At 31.5% G+C, this 16,396-nt stretch overlaps 1 protein-coding gene and 1 non-coding gene across 2 annotated transcripts; both read right to left on the bottom strand.

Moving 5' to 3' along the window:
* Positions 1-3,957: 3,957 nt before the first annotated feature.
* Positions 3,958-4,284, bottom strand: LOC115875745. Its single transcript, XM_030891257.1, has one exon. It carries the CDS (start codon positions 4,282-4,284, stop codon positions 3,958-3,960), a length of 327 nt encoding a protein of 108 aa, XP_030747117.1.
* An 8,740-nt stretch (positions 4,285-13,024) lies between these two features.
* On the bottom strand, positions 13,025-13,106 carry Trnal-aag. The gene has a single exon. It is a non-coding gene; the product is annotated as a tRNA-Leu (tRNA).
* Between the last annotated feature and the right edge of the window lie 3,290 nt (positions 13,107-16,396).

Below are 16,396 nucleotides of genomic sequence, written 5' to 3'. Positions count from 1 at the left end.
TATACATGTCTTTAGATGTTTGGTTTATAACTCAAACAGGTAGGAAATTTATTAATAAAGAATTAAAACTATAAATACATAATTATGTTTAAAAAATCAATTTTTGAGCCACCCATAGCAAGAAATTGCTGCTTTCAATATAAATAACTATTGAAAAGTTGTCTGGAAACATTCAAAACAATGTTTTTACTCGTAAAAAAACAGTTTCTAATGTAACAATTTTGGCAACGGCCCAGCTACGTCGAAACACCGGTTCCCATTAGAACACCGAAGTTAAGCGCCGTAAGGCGATACTAGTGGATGGACGGGTGACCGGTTCGAAACTCTGTATTTTGTTGTTGTCCAAAAAAAGGCAAAAGTGTAAAATCTATTGATACACATGTAAATGTTTTAATAATTTTAATTCTCCCATCCCTGATCCAAAAAGCAAATAAGATGGTAGTAGAATTTTTTTCAATAACGCACATTGGCAACACTGTTTAGAAATGTCAATCTGATAACTTATGACGACAAACTGATAAAGATTGGACAAACTGATAAAGATTATTAGAAATTAGACTAATTCCTAATCTCAATGCAACATTTTTCAGTCCCTTAAATTTCTTGCACAAATATTTACTTTCGTGTTCAATTTCCGTCGCCAGAAATTTTTCGTCCTTTTTTCCTTTTCGCTGAATAAATCGTGGATCGTACCTTTATTCCAAAGCTTCTGTTTATTCTATATAGTATATGAAGTTGTGTTTTTAGGTTTGATATAGTTTTTCGGTTGTTTGCTCTTCAGAAAGCGTAGTTATACGAAATTGAATTTTGCTGTACAATATTCTGTAACGTTTTTAGTTCGTTACATGTCTTTTTTATATATAATATATGATGTCTGGCCTATCATCACCGGATTCCCTCTCGTTCAGGCCGGATAGTTATTTGGCACGCTTGGCGTAATTTTTACGTTCCCTAGTCGCCAACCCTGCTATCGTTTCACTGTTCTGTGGAGGCGCGCGCTGTCAAGATCCTTGTTATATGTCAAGGCGCCTCTCCGCGCTTAACCTCACTTTTGCAAATCCTGCTTTTAGAAATGGCAATTTAAATCTTGCTGCAAAATCCGAATCAGCTGCCATTTCGAAGCTACAGGGTAGAGTTTTGGATTGACCCACCTTATCTCGTATTTGTATTTTGCTGACACGTTGGTGTACTTTTGCTGTTGTCCTCCAGAATGTCACATGGAAGAAAGGACATGTTCTTTATTATTTAGTGAGCCCTCGGAAGTAATTCGAGGGTCCAAGGTATGGGCAGGTGTCCCATATCTATGTATTGACTCCTAGCAGTATCCAAGGTACGGACTATTTACAAGGTACGGGCATTATCCAAGGTCCTAGTAGTGTTCCAAGGTGGTGTCCCCATATTGTCACAGTATGGATACAGCGTAAGCCCCATGCTGCTTCGTTCCCATTTCTCAGTCTAGTCAGTAGTTACGGCTGTATCAATTCATGGTGTCCTCACTCTGGCCCCCTTTTGTTGTATTAGATGGCCGAGTACAGAGATGCGAGCCCACCTCACGCTGTTAGTGTTTGAAGCAAGATTACATAAAGAACAGCTAAGTGTAGATTTACGTTCTAGTTTTTATGTTTTAGATTTTCTATATTTTCAGTCTTAAACAGTAACGTACATTTTAAATAATATCGTACAGACTATATTTAGTGGTTAGATTATTAAGAACATTTATGTCGATTTAATAGTTACAATGTGATTTAGATTTTAGGTTTCACTATATTACGCCTTGTAATAGTATTACTTTTTTATAGATATTATTATTGCAGTAACATCATATAAAATATATCAAATTAATTAAAGTAATGCTACATTTCATATATTCTCTTAAACTTTACATGTCTTATATTTTATCATAGTTGTTTTCATAGATATTTAGTACAATTCTTAACACCACTTTCGTTGACATATAACCACTATAATAATTATTAAAATTGTACAATGCTATTTACCATCACAGTCCATCATGAATAAATATAGTCATTAGTTTTAAGTAATATACAACTGTGTTTTCTTTCTCTGTACATGCCTGGCGCCCAATATCTGTATTTTTTTGTTTATTGTTATTGATTAGTTTTCCCTCTAGTGAAATACCTTATCCACGACTGCTCTCCGATGAAAAGCTGCCGTTCGCAGTGGTAATGTTTTATAAAAAACGCTACAATTCTTTGAGTTGTATTGTTGCTTAACGTTGTTTAAAGTGGCTTACGGTATTAATTTGTATCAGTATTTTTTTGTAAGAAGTATCACGTGTTTCTGTCATCAAATACTTGTAGCCGGAATTGTACTTAAGAATATGGGAACTTTTATAAATTATAATATGTCTCTTTAAGTGCATTTTTTATTATTTAAACCTGTAAAAAACTGTGTTAAAATGATTAATAAAGAATTAAAACTATAAATACATAATGACGTTTAAGGAACTAATATGTTTTCGCCTATAGCAAGAAATTACATTTTCAATATAAACAGTTATTGAAAAGCTGTCAGAAAGCATTCAAAACTATGTTATTACACATAAAAACAGTTATTTACATTGCATATTTACATTTTAACTTGTTAAACTGCAAAATACAGATGAGACGGTAGTTTTTTTTCAATAACGCACAATTGCAACTTTAACACAGAAAAATATGATACTGTTGACGGAAAATAAAAAAAATATTCATGACACAAATTAAACACCTTAAACAACCTTAAAAACAATACAACCCAAACAATATTGTACAACATTGTAGTAATTTCACAATTAAAATAGAAGCAGTGACTTAATTCAATAAATACCATCTTAAGGTGTAGCAAAAAGTATAATTATAAATAAAAATATAATTTCATTGTTCGTGCAATAGAATTCGATTTCGTATACCTATAGTTTTCGAATAGCAAACAATCGAAAACTATATTAAACCTAAAAACACAACTTCATATATAGAATAAAGGAAAAATTTGGAATAAAGGTACAATCCACGATTTATTCAGCGATAAAGAAAAAAGGTCGAAAAGTTTCTGGCGACGGAAATTGACACGAAAGTAAATATTTGTGCAAGAAAATGAAAGGAATGAAAAATGTTGCATTTAGATTAGGAAGTAGGAACCTATTGTTGTTGAAGCTTTAATTAAAGTTTTTTTTTTCTGTTCCAAAAAGAACGGTGATGTTTTCTTTTTATTCACCCTTCGAGAAAAAAGCTGAAAAAGGTTTTAAAATGAGTTACTTTGAAATCAGAAACGAGCCCTCTGTTGTAGCTAGAATCTGGAACGAAATTCAGGAAATATGTTGGGACTTTTTTGGAAAGCTAACCATTTTCGCAAAAAAAATAAATTGGAAGATTATTATTTGTTTAATTAATTAATGAAGTTACATTCCCTTCAGGGCTTCTTCTGTGAGATATAGGATTTTTAATAAAGGTTTAAGTAAATAAAAAATAGTATAGCAAAGTGCATAGTGCTTCAAATAAAAATAATGTACTATAGTCAGGATTTTATGCTGAACTCAATTTTGCTCAGAAATATAGACGCTGCAATTTCAAAAACAACTTTGTTATTTGTTTTTTAGAGACCCTGTATACGACAATTTTTTTAAGATATGCACTTTAATAAACCATGCAACATTTGTATGAAACTTTTTCATATTTTGCATACTTTTGCTTGATTTAAATAAATAATGTTGTGATACTTTAACCTTAAAAATGTTTACCAGCAGACCTTGCAGTCGAACATTGTTCTTTTTAGAACCTCTTCTAGTGCGAAATGTACAAGATATCTTATTAGCGATAAAAAAACTCATCGCAATTTTATTAGAATATTTTGAACGGGAAAGCAGTAGCAATGGTTCTGTATATCCGTTAAGTGCTGTTGAGCAGGTGAGTTTTGTTGATGTAAATAATAACTGTTTTGTCTCCAGGGTTGTCGCAACTAACGTCGCATCCCCACGCCTAACCGCCACCTGTTACGATCAAGAACATCTTCCTCTTCCAAGTTACGGTCCTTCATTGTCCTTCTGATGGCGTCATTCCAGGATCTCCTAGGCCGTTCTCTTTTCCTTTTTCCAGGAGGTGACCAGCTGTAGATACGGTAGGGCCATCTTAGGTGTTCCATGCGTAGCAAGTGTCCAAACCACTTAAGGCCCCTCTGTTCGACTCTATCCACTATTGTCTGTGTGGCATCCATTTTGGCTCTGATTTCCACGTTCCTAATTCTGTCCAGTTTAGATACTCTTGCACTGCGTCTCAAATAGTCCATTTCGAGTGCATTCAAAGCTCGCTTTTGTTGAGCTTTTAAGGTCCAAACTTCACACCCATAAGTTACTACTGACTCCACTAGGGCTCTTCCAATATGTACTTTTATATTTGGTCTTATGTTTTTGTGTCCCACCAGATGCCATTCAGTGCTCCTATAATCTTCCGCCCTTGTTCTATTCTAGCAGATACTTCTGTTTTGTCCAGTCCCTTTCTGGTTATACGTGCCCCCAAATATTTAAACGATTTCTGTTTATATATTGATCTAACTATTCATATATTTATCATTAATTTATTTTTGTTTTCTAGAATAAACATTTTTACAAAATGGACAACAATGGTTAACGTGGAACTACCTTTTTAATCCTTATATTTTTGAATATTATGATTTACCTGGTTTAAGTATCATTATTTTAATTAATTCCAAATTTTGCTAAAAGCTAATATCGTAAGTGCAATACATGTTTACTCTATCTCTGCGTTTCGTCCACTAAAATAAAACTATCAACCTATTTCGAAAATGAAGACCAACACTGAAATTTTACTTTTATTGTTTGTCTTACTGCACATACATGCAGATTCCGTTGAACACAAGTGCTCTTATGTTTTAGAGGGCCATATTCGTCGACTTTTATATTAGGAATGATTGAATATATTTAAACTCTTCCAAGATTATATGACTGCAGACACTCGGCGCATTCGGATGAAAATTGTGCCAGAGACTACTGCACCATACCGAAAACGTGCGCTTTAAACGGTTATATTTTCTTAAACTGCAGCGTTGCTCGCCCGTTTGTCCTTGTTTTAAACTGGATATTTTCGTGTCTAAAGCCACTTTTGGAATTGCCTATTTCTGTCGGAGTGCATTTCAAACATACTAAAATCAGTAGCGGATCCAATATGTTTCAACAGGTAAAAAGAGCATAATGACTTTTATCTGAGGTACATTTTTATTAATATAAATATAAAAAAATATACCGGGTGGTGCATCGGTATTGGCTAAGTTTCCAATACCCCATACAAATTTTTAACTGTTCAAATATTGGCTCCCCAATTTAAAGATAAGTCTTAAATAGATTTTTTCAAGAACTACGTATGTAGAATACATTATTTTTTTACTAATTTTTACTAATTTAAGAGAAATTGCGTCTATTTTTATACGGGGTATCACATTATTCCGTGGATATAGAACTACTACGTGTTTCTGGAATCAAAATAGGTTTATTGGACACATATTTCCTCTATAAAATGTGCTTCGTTTATCCGCTAGAGGGCATTAAACTTAAAAAAATCTATACTGACATATAAAATCCTTAAGTGACTGACATACTGATTAATCACGATCCTGCTCAAACCACTCAACGTAAGAAGCTCAATTTTGGCATACAGGTTGATTCTAGGGTGTAGAGGTTCGATAAGAAGAAATTTTTCGAAATTCCAGTTCCAAGAGGGTGAAACCACCCATCAAATATTACAATATTTTTTATTTAAAAAACGGTCAAGTTTTCGAAAAAACGCTTAAACACGTATATTTTATTTTGTTTTTTTACATATTTTATGATTTTTTAAAAATGTATACAGGGTGGTTTGAAAAATCTGGTCATTGATTAATCACTATCCTGCTTAAAGCGCTTGACGTAAAAAGCTGATTTTTGGAAAACAGATTGACTTTAGGGTGTAGAGGTTCGATAAGAAGGGATTTTTCGAAACTCGAATTCTAAGGGGGTGAAACTATCACTCAAATATTAAAATATTTTTTATTTAAAAACCAGTGAGTTTTTCGGAAAAACTCTTAAACACGTATATTTTGTTTTGTTGTTTTACATATTTTTATAAATTTATACAGGGTGTTTCATAAAATATGACCATTGAGTAATCACGATTCTGTTTAAACTTCTTGACGTTTAAAGCTGATTTTTGGCAAACGGATTGACTGTGGGGTGTAGAGGTTCGATAAGGAGGGGTTTCTCGAATCTCAAATTCCAAGAGGGTGAAAACGACCCTCAAATATTACAATATTTGTTATTTAAAAAAAGGTTAGTCTTTCGGGAAAACGCTTGGACAAGCATAATTTATTTGTTATTTTACATAATTTGAAATTTTTTAGGATGTTCCAAAAAGTTGGGTAATTTCTTAACGACGATTCTGCTTAAACTGCTTGACGCAAAAGGCTTATTTTTGGCAAACGGATTGTTCGAAAGTCAAATTCCAACGAGATGAAACTACCCCTCAAATATTACCAAGTTATATAATAATATCGCCATATTGTTTTTTCTCATGCTGACATAAATGTGAAAATTTTTTATCCAGTTTGTATGTTAATGGAAATTCTTGCTTTGCTTTATCATCACCATTACAAATGATTAATTCGATGCGAACGAAGTGGCTGGTACACGCTAGTAGTCTATAATTTGAGTGTCTATGTTTTGCTAAGTGCTTTAACATTTTGCATTCACAAAATCCAAGAAAAAGTACGGAAAGGGTAAAAACTACCCCCACTCCTGCATAAATTTTAGTATAAATACTTTCCAACTCCACCAGCAACAGATTTCCTTTTCATAAAATGGTATAGTATTTACTATATTTATTATCTCTTGTACAAAAACCCCACATCGCATAGTTTTGCAAAAAAAAAGTTGCAGAATTTATTTTTCCAAAGCAGACCTACAAAATATACAGGGACTTTCAATATTTCGCGTACATAGAACAACTACGTATTTTTTGGATCAAAATAAGTTAATTGTAGATAATTTAACTTTATACAAAAGTGCTTCGTTAGAGGGCATCAAGCAAATATAACCACAAACTTTAATTAATTTAAAAATTATTAAGCCATGGAGAGAAAATTCAGGGATCTTCGAGGCGAAATATCTCGAAAACTACTAATTCTATGGAAAAAATTGGGGCCGTTTGTGTTACAATTTTTCCTCCTAAAACTACTCCCCAAAAGGTACACAATTCGCCTGAAAAGTCCGGATCGACGAATTAGGCCGTGGTTTCAACCTTCATTTACTGGACTATGATATTAAACCCTCTTGGTGGAATCGCCAAGTTGGATCATATTCGATTCCTGTAGTATTCTGGATCAATGGTTTGAAAGAACCTGTAAACCGATATTTTAATAAAAATCTTGTTTTTTGTCCTCACCAGGCAAAATTTTTCTTCATCAGGCAAATTATTTCTTCTTCTTTATTGACCTTACAGAGCATAACCTTAAAAAGAAACCTTAAGCAGCCTTAAAATATATTCTGATGAGTTCCTTAAGTCCTTGTTTTCAAACGGTTCGTGTTTTCAAAGGTATAATAAGAACTGATGGGTACTAAATATTGTAATCGCAAAACATTTTCCGATGCACGTCATCAATCATGTCGACATTGACATTAAAGTCTATAAACCTGACTAAATGAAATTTTGGCAAAAATGTTTAAATTTGTTCTATAATTTAAGATACCGAGCAGCTCTTCATTCTACTTTATAGAGCAAATGATTGTAACAGATATATTATTTAGATTAAAGCTACAAAAATTAGTTTAAACCAAATTTTATTATCGCTATCTTGGTCACATTGCGCCGTGTTCAGCAATGTTATCCTTTATTATTTGACAATTATCCTAGTGTCAGTCATTATTTTGTATAATATCGTGTTGTTGTTGAATCTTTGTGAGTAATTCTGGTTTTTGCCTATTTTCATAGTCTTTTTATAAAAATTGCACTTTTAACAAACAGTTCAGAAACAGAGTTTTTCTATTGCATTTCTTGAAATTATGTGTTGAAATATGCCGAAGCATTTACACACTCCAAGCAAAGAACTTGTAGGCGCCCTGTTTTTTTTTAACTATTTTGAACGAGAACGTCACAATAAATATCCTTTATTACCCTCGACTGCAGTCAGAAATGTAAATTTGATTGAAAAGCATTATAAAACATTATACCACTTTCAAAATTAGTTTTTATTAAATTTTGTGATTATTAGTTTGTGCATTAATAGCACCCTCTAGGCTTGTTATTACCACTTATGGCGTTGTAAGATGTACATCAATAAATAAATAACCCATATAATAACGCATATAATAATCTTTGTAATGGACTAGTTTTTGTCAATATGTAATAAGTAAAATAAGCTATAAAAGAAATGAATCAATTAATCAGTAAGATATTAGTTATTAAATTAAAAATAAAATGTAAAACTCTTTAAAATGATATAATAAGTATTACGTTGTTAATTTTAAACTAAGATTCATCTCATAAATCCATCAAAATCTGGCAGCGCTGTCGCCATCGCTTGTCACTCAAAGTTGTACCACACAAACATATTACCATATGTTTTAATTTTCAACGTAATAATTGACTTGTGGTCTCACAGAAGATTGTAACCTTAATCTGCTTATTCCTAAATAAGCAAATCTATGTGGCCCTAGCTTAGGATATCTAAAATCAGCTTTTAGTTATTTAGAAGGACTAAATATTTTTTAATGAGTTATATTTGACTTAAATTTATGTATTTTGTTTTAGTAGTTAGCTCCTTCAATGAAATATTTCTTCAAATTAATTGCATTATGAAGATATTTAGTGAAAATAAGGAACAATAAAACTAGTTTAACAAGCCGCACTTTGCAGTAAGTTCGAAACCAAAATACGCTGTTAATCTTTACTTAAACGGAAACTTGCTAGATAAGTTCAAAATTGGTTTACTGAACACTTTAAGGTGGCTAAAATCTTTTAGAACATTAAAAATATTGCCGAACTTTGGGTATACCCATCAGGGTTAAAGTTTGAAATCCTTTCGATCCTGAAATACCCGAGAGGGCGTTTATTCACCGATAAAATGGCGATACAAGCTCGAAGAAGCCACAACGCTGCAAAATGTTTGTTTTTTGTACTCTTTTTCCCCCAGTTGCTCTGCGCTAGTTAGGAACGAACTTTTGAAATATTCGATTTAAAGTTACCGATAATTTTCCGTAGTAAATTGTTTTATCTTTCGTTATAAATTATTTTGATAACGGCACAAATAGCTATTAAGAAAATGTATATAAATACACGTAACTACATAAATATTATTAATGATGCTGGAAAGAGGAGCCACTTTGAGACAGAACGTAGACATTTACGTCTATTGTTTCTACTTTATTTTTTATTTATTTTATTTTTTTACCCATTTCCTTAAAGAAGATACACAACTTGGAAGAAGAGATTCCTGATAACATTCTACGGTCCCAGATAACGATAATTCAGATGTATTTGCTATGAATTTAAGTCACTGCCAATACACAACATACATTCTAGAAAATGTCTATACCTCTGTGGCGGATTCATCTCTCCAAAACGGTCCTATGGGTATCATAAAATTGTTATTTTTTGTAAACACTACTGCGTAAATCCAACGTAGATTAATTGTGAGCAATGGTTTACTAATAAACAAATTTGCCTAACAAACAAACAAATTCTTAACGTTTCGGAAAGTATATCTCTTTCCCTCGTTGGAAGCAAAAAAAACAAAAAACAAAGAAAAAAGCTATTTAAAATATCTAGATGCAACTATTCGAGAACATTTTAGTTTTTTTAAAACAGATACGTCTACAAAAACCATTGACGTTCTGTTAAAATGACATTATATCAAGACGTATACATTCTAGATCATCACCAGGCAAATTATTTCTTCCTCATTGTTGACCTTACAGAGCATAACCTTATATAGCAGCCTTAATTTGAGCAAACTTTAATTTAACAAGAAGGAAGAAGAAAATATATATATAAGATCAATTATTATTATATCAAATTCACACAAAATCACATTTTATCAATATTAAAAATGTATGAAATGAAATATAGTGATAGTCATTAAATTAGACATGAAAGTAAAATATCTTCAAGAACAATAAAAGTCTCATTTCAAACTTCAACCAAGTTAAGTTCATTCAATATGATATAATATTTGCAACAAGAATACATTTCTATTGAAATCCAGTTAACAGTATCGTAAAATGATATATTGGAAACCAATGAATAATTTAATTATGTTTGGTGTTGTTAGATGGTGCTGTTATATGGGTATATAACTGACTTTTCTTTATTATTATCAGTCTAATAATAATTACAGATGTACCATAATATGTTGATATGGAAACATATGAAAGAAACCATGTGACTTATTCATACTCAGACTTGGGTAGTATTCGAATACTCGGTATTCTGAATCCTATTCAGAATACTTTTGACTGGTATTCGAATACTATTCGAATACATTTGTGTATTTGGTATTTGATATTCGACTGAATACTTTTTTGGTCAGTAATCAGTATTCTGGATTCTGAATACCGTTTTTGAATCCCAGTATTCAAATCCTGTATTCGAGTCCCGGTATTCGAATCCTGTATTGGAATCCCGGTATTCGAATCCTGTTTGATTTTGTTTATGAATATTGCGTTACGCTTTACGCAACTTAAGCTTGTTAAAACACGTTCGCGGGGGTTGCGGACGGTTCTCAATTCGCGATGCCGGCAATCGGGTTAAATTTCGTCCCATTGCTGCCAAAAGTCACTAACTTACTTTTTATTACTTCCGAGAAAAATGCGTCTAAAGATGAATTGCATTGCATAAAGATGTTATAGTTAGTAACTATTCGGTATTATAATAAAACATAAATAGCCAGCAATCGTAGTTTATGACTTTTGAAATCGATTCTCCGCTTCAAAACATATTTAGTGATTGAATTTGGTTGTTCGGTAAAATGTTAGTTAGTGACTTTTGGCAGCAATACGACGATTTAATCATCGCCAAATCGTGAGACGAGACAGGTCGCTTAAGGATCACGATTAGATATTACTGTGCACTTGTGCAGTATCGCCATTCTAGGTATTTTATTATAAATTTTAATACCTGTTAAGGTGCGTATTCACTATCCGAACGAACGAACGATTGTTCATTCGTTCGTTCGGTAGTAGTATGGACGGGACCGGATTTTAGAACCAAACGAAAACACCTTAACCCATTCGTTTGCGAACGCCTTTGATGTACCGACTCGAAACGGATGGCCGAGCGAACGAACAAATGAACGACCGCCACCATCCAAATATACCGAATCCCATTCGTTCGTTCGTTCGGATAATGAATACGCACCTTTATAATTTGTGTGTGATACCAGACTAACCAGACAAAGTACATAGGTATATGAAAAGGTAAGTTAATTTTTTAATTAAGTGAGTACATTGTGTAAGATTCATGTATTTTCCTGTTAAGTTTTATTCTAGTAATCTATACTAATATATCAAATGCTTGATTGACTCACTGAAATCATCCCTTTAATATTAAAATATTTTTATTTGAAGAACCATTAGTTCTAGGAAAAACGCTTCAACATGTGTATTTTATTTTATTTTTGATATATTTTAAGATTTTTTAAAAATATATACATGGTGTTTTAAAAAATCGGGTCTCTAAATTATCAGCAATTTTGTGGAGATTGTAAATTTCCTTTTCTGTAGATTTTAGATTTGGATAAAGGTCAACTTTTGTTTCACTAAGCAACAATGATTAACCTTTTATAATTTTATTTTGCCATTTTTATTTGGTTGATGAATATTTCAAATTAATATTCGGATTATAAAATCAAGGAAATTAAAAATTATTAAATAAATATCTTACAAATGGTTAATTCCGGAGTTTCTATGTATGGATAAGTAATGGATTCACCTGTCATATTATAAATTTAACGTAAAGAGATTTTTTTGCAGATTACCGATGGAGAAAGATATCGTCACCTGGGAAACCATTTCTGATGGTTCAGAGCCAGAAGAACCGTTTGTTGGAGCCGTTGGAGGTTCGTCCGACTCGGATTATGAGCAAGAGTGCGCAAAAAGACGGAGGCTAATTCCTCACTATTTTAATGTCCGTTCTTTATCAGGAAAAAAAAGTTGTTGTTGTTTTATTTATTATTTAAGATTTTTTTAAGAAGATAAGCTTTTTTTGCTATATGTACAGTTATTTTTTGTTACCTTATTGTGTTCCATATTTTTATAACTTAAGCACATAAATAAAAATCAAGTTTAAAGTACGGATATGTTTTTTTTGTTGGAATATTCAAAAAGTATTCATATTTAAATGAATCCAGGTATTCAAATACAGCGGTATTCGAATATTTTTTTTCCTTTATATTCGAATCTTGAGTATTTGAATGCAATTTAGAATACAGTATTCAGGATTCATATTCGAATACCGGATTTCAGTATTCGACCCAAGTCTGTTCATACTGCAAGAGTAGGAAGACAGGACAGATCTAGGGAACAACGATGAGAGACTTTTCTAGGGTCTCATAGAAGAAGATTAAGGACAGCCTCTGTGAGTGTCTTGTTAAATGAACAGTGATTCGCAGTACAGCAAATTGTGGATGTAGGTACCTACTGTCAAGGCTAAAAAACCTAACTAATAATCAAACATGAAAAAAATTGTGCAATGTGCAGAAGTGAGTGGTTCTTGGGTAATTTGGTCATAGGCCACAAAGGGCTACAAAGGAAATAACGATGTTATGGTCGCTTAGACTAATTTAGACTGATTTGGCTGACAATCAGTGAACAAGAGATTGCCAGAAGTCAGTTAGCCAGGTGGAAATGTCCAAATCTATAATTAGTAATAGTTTTTCCTTTCAAGACAAAATAATAATAATGTCGTACTTATATTATACTGATTAAAAATAAAATAACATTATATACATACAGATTTTGATATGTCTTTTCGCTTCAAAAATACTTTGGCAGCGGTGGGATTCGAACCCACGCCTCCGAAGAGACTGGTGCCTTAAACCAGCGCCTTAGACCGCTCGGCCACGCTACCGTTATATTTATAAAAAATATATGTCAGCGAGTCCAAAGCATCTCCCAAATTACTATTTTTATCTTTCTAAAAATATATCTGCTATTTCTTTTTAGAAACGCGATTATTTTTACGTGTTTCACACTAATTTTTAGTACATTGACAGTCTTATTCACATAATTAATACCGTATGATCGAGAAAAAACGGCGTCAAAGGCGGCTGGGGAATGACTATCGATGCTATTTTTGACGAGGTCGAACTCTGCTCAAAGTTAATTAACTTTATTTTGATTTTTTTAGTTAATTAAAATTCTTCTTCTTTTCACTTTAAAGACCTTCAAAAAAATTAAATTTTAATTAAAATTAATACTAAATGTAGAAAATCTCGAAGATAATAGTAAGTTTCCGGATACAGAAATATATATCCAAAAAATATTTTTTTCTGATAATTTGAACTATATCAGTTCTAATTAATAAAAAATCTATAGTAGGTAAATCCAGTAAATCGTAATTAATACAGAGTGCGTCTTTAAAAGTAAAGAAGAGAAAAATCAAAAAGGCTCTAACCTAACTATCGCCCGTCCCAGTCCCAGGCATTTCGATAACGTCTAGAGTTAACAAAAATTGGATTATGCTACTGTTAAAATGTATGGATTATCCTTTTGTAATTGTCTAATACAGACTAGGCCCTTCAGATTTACTAATATTGTAGCTGTAAACCAATATGTGTTTTCAACTGCTAGTAATAACCCGTTAGTTCATGGAAGAAGTATCGTGTTTATCAACAAAGTTAATTGTAGGCCTTTAAATTTTGCTTAATATGGTCATATTTTGTAATATTCAACTCATAATTGTTGATACTTCTGGTGGATGATGTTCAATTTTATACATGTATAAAATATAAACACACTAAATTGAAGTACTAGAAACGGTAAGGTGAGATATTTTTAAGAATCTGTATTATTACTTATACATTACTTTTTTACTTATAGAATTTCTACCCCTGTGTATAACCTCTAAGAAACAAATCAAATGAACAAAACTATGTCAAAGAAATAGTCTATTGTATAGAGGATTTAAAGAAAACCAAATAGGTGATGCTGTAATCAAAGCTTTGTCGATATTGACTTACCGAAATGTATAGTCATACGTTATGTTTGTACAATTTGTTTTTGAATTTCTTCTAGGTTTCTGCATCTTCAGTCAGTGAAAGTAGAAATATCATCAGCAGTTTTTTCAGTCCATAAGATTCAACATTTAAAAATACAGGGATACTTAATCATTAATTAATCTAATTAATTTTTTTTGAGATATAGGCACTATAAGCAGCAAAATATTAGCCTTATAATCCCGGAAGATGTGAGCAATAAATTAAATGATAAAGAATTGTAAATTGTTTATACATATATAAATCACTTGTTTTAAAATAAAAAAAATTGGCATTTTAAATTTTATATTGTATTTATTTATTAAATGATAAAATTAAAATACTTATATACTACATGATCTAACACTGTAAGTCTTAGTTTCTTTGGTTTGGTTTACTGTTTGCCGAGTACTATGGGTATAGTTCATTAAATTAATAGATTCTATTCTTATGATTGACATATGCATATTAATTGTTTTCTTAAGTTATGTTACAATGAAACTCACTTTATAAACAGTATAATATAGGTCTGTATTTTCTTTCGAATGGTATTACAAAATATTTTTTACTGTGGACCCTACTAATCAATATACTATGCCTGGTTCAAGAGTCTAAATCTGTACTTATTACATTTAATTTAATAACAAACCTAAATTATTTGTCTAAGTTCTGCGACTTACTAAAAAAAACAATTATGATTTTCGAAAGTGATTAATACAGCTTTTTCCAAAATTATACATTACTTCTTGATGTATGTATTATATTAATTCATTTATTTACTTCAATTGTTCCAAAGTGTATATTATTTCCTACAATCTACCAGTAGTTACGTTAAAAGTTAGGTATGTAAATAAATGACTTACCAGCCTAAAATTATTGAGATTAAATAACGTAATATATAAGTAAATAAAATTGACAATACCCCAATAACATATTTTAGCAATAACCATTGATTCCTGCATGGAACTTTGTGATTAGAGCATCATTAATTTTGTTTTCATTAAATCCTCTATGCAATAGATTATTTCTTGGACACAGTTTTGTTCATTTAATTAATATGCTTCTTGGAAAACAGAAACTTGGGCATACACAGGAACAGATACTCTATAAGTAAAGAAGTAATAATACAGGGATTTCGTAAAAATTATCTCACCTTATTGTTTCTAGTACTTCAATTTGGTTTGTTTATAATTTATATATGTATAAATTGAACATCATCCACCAGAAGTATCAACAATTATGAGTTGAATATTGTAAAATATGACCATATTAAGCAAAATTTAAAAGCCTACAATTAATTTTGTCGATAAACACGATACTTCTTTCATCAACTAACGGATTATTTACTGGTATTAAACATACATTTTCATTTACAGCTACAATCAATGCAATATTAGTAAATCTGAACGGTCTAGTGTGTATATGAAACAATAATAAAAGGCTAATCCGTATATTTTAACAGCACAATAATCAAAAATTTTGCCGAAATGTTTCGGTCGGAGGGGTCGGAGGCTTGTCGGACGACGAGATTTAGTTAGGTTAGAGTCTTACTGGCCTTACTCTTCTTTATTTTGAAAAAGGCTTTTACTGCATTAAGGATGATTTAATATCGATTTTTTATTGAGTAGAACTGGTGCAGATCGAAACATTTGAAAAAACAATTTTTGGAATTAGATATGTTTATCTGGAAACTTTCTATTCTTTTCTGGTTTTTCTATATAAGGTATTAATTTTTGACAAATTTTATGTCAATTCTCAGTAACTGACGTCTAGAGTTCTATCTCGTCAAAAATAGCATCGATAGTCATTCCTAAGCCGCCTTTGACGCCGTTTTTTCTCGATCATACGGTATTATCAAGGAAAAAAACAGGATATTTTACTAATAAAATTAAAATGCTTATGATGAATATTATGCTTTAAATATCTAATCGATTTCGCACAATAAAATATAATTTTTCGTTTTGATTTCCTTTTTGAAAATTTTAAAATATATCAGTTCAACAAGCATTACCCTTTTCGTTTTGTTCCTAAATCTACCACTGTTTAGGTCTCGGGCTTAGATTTACAAATTATTCTCTACTAAACCAAAACTAAACATACAGACATACATTTATATAACATTTTGGAGATAAAATCCATCTCATCGCACTTAATCAATCCCAGA

Source organism: Sitophilus oryzae, unplaced genomic scaffold (assembly GCF_002938485.1).
Source record: "Sitophilus oryzae breed Bouriz unplaced genomic scaffold, Soryzae_2.0 scaffold_1395_pilon_pilon, whole genome shotgun sequence".
Lineage (NCBI taxonomy): Eukaryota > Metazoa > Arthropoda > Insecta > Coleoptera > Curculionidae > Sitophilus > Sitophilus oryzae.
The sequence above is the reverse complement of the archived record's forward strand: the minus strand, read 5'-3'. Positions and strand labels throughout refer to the sequence as shown.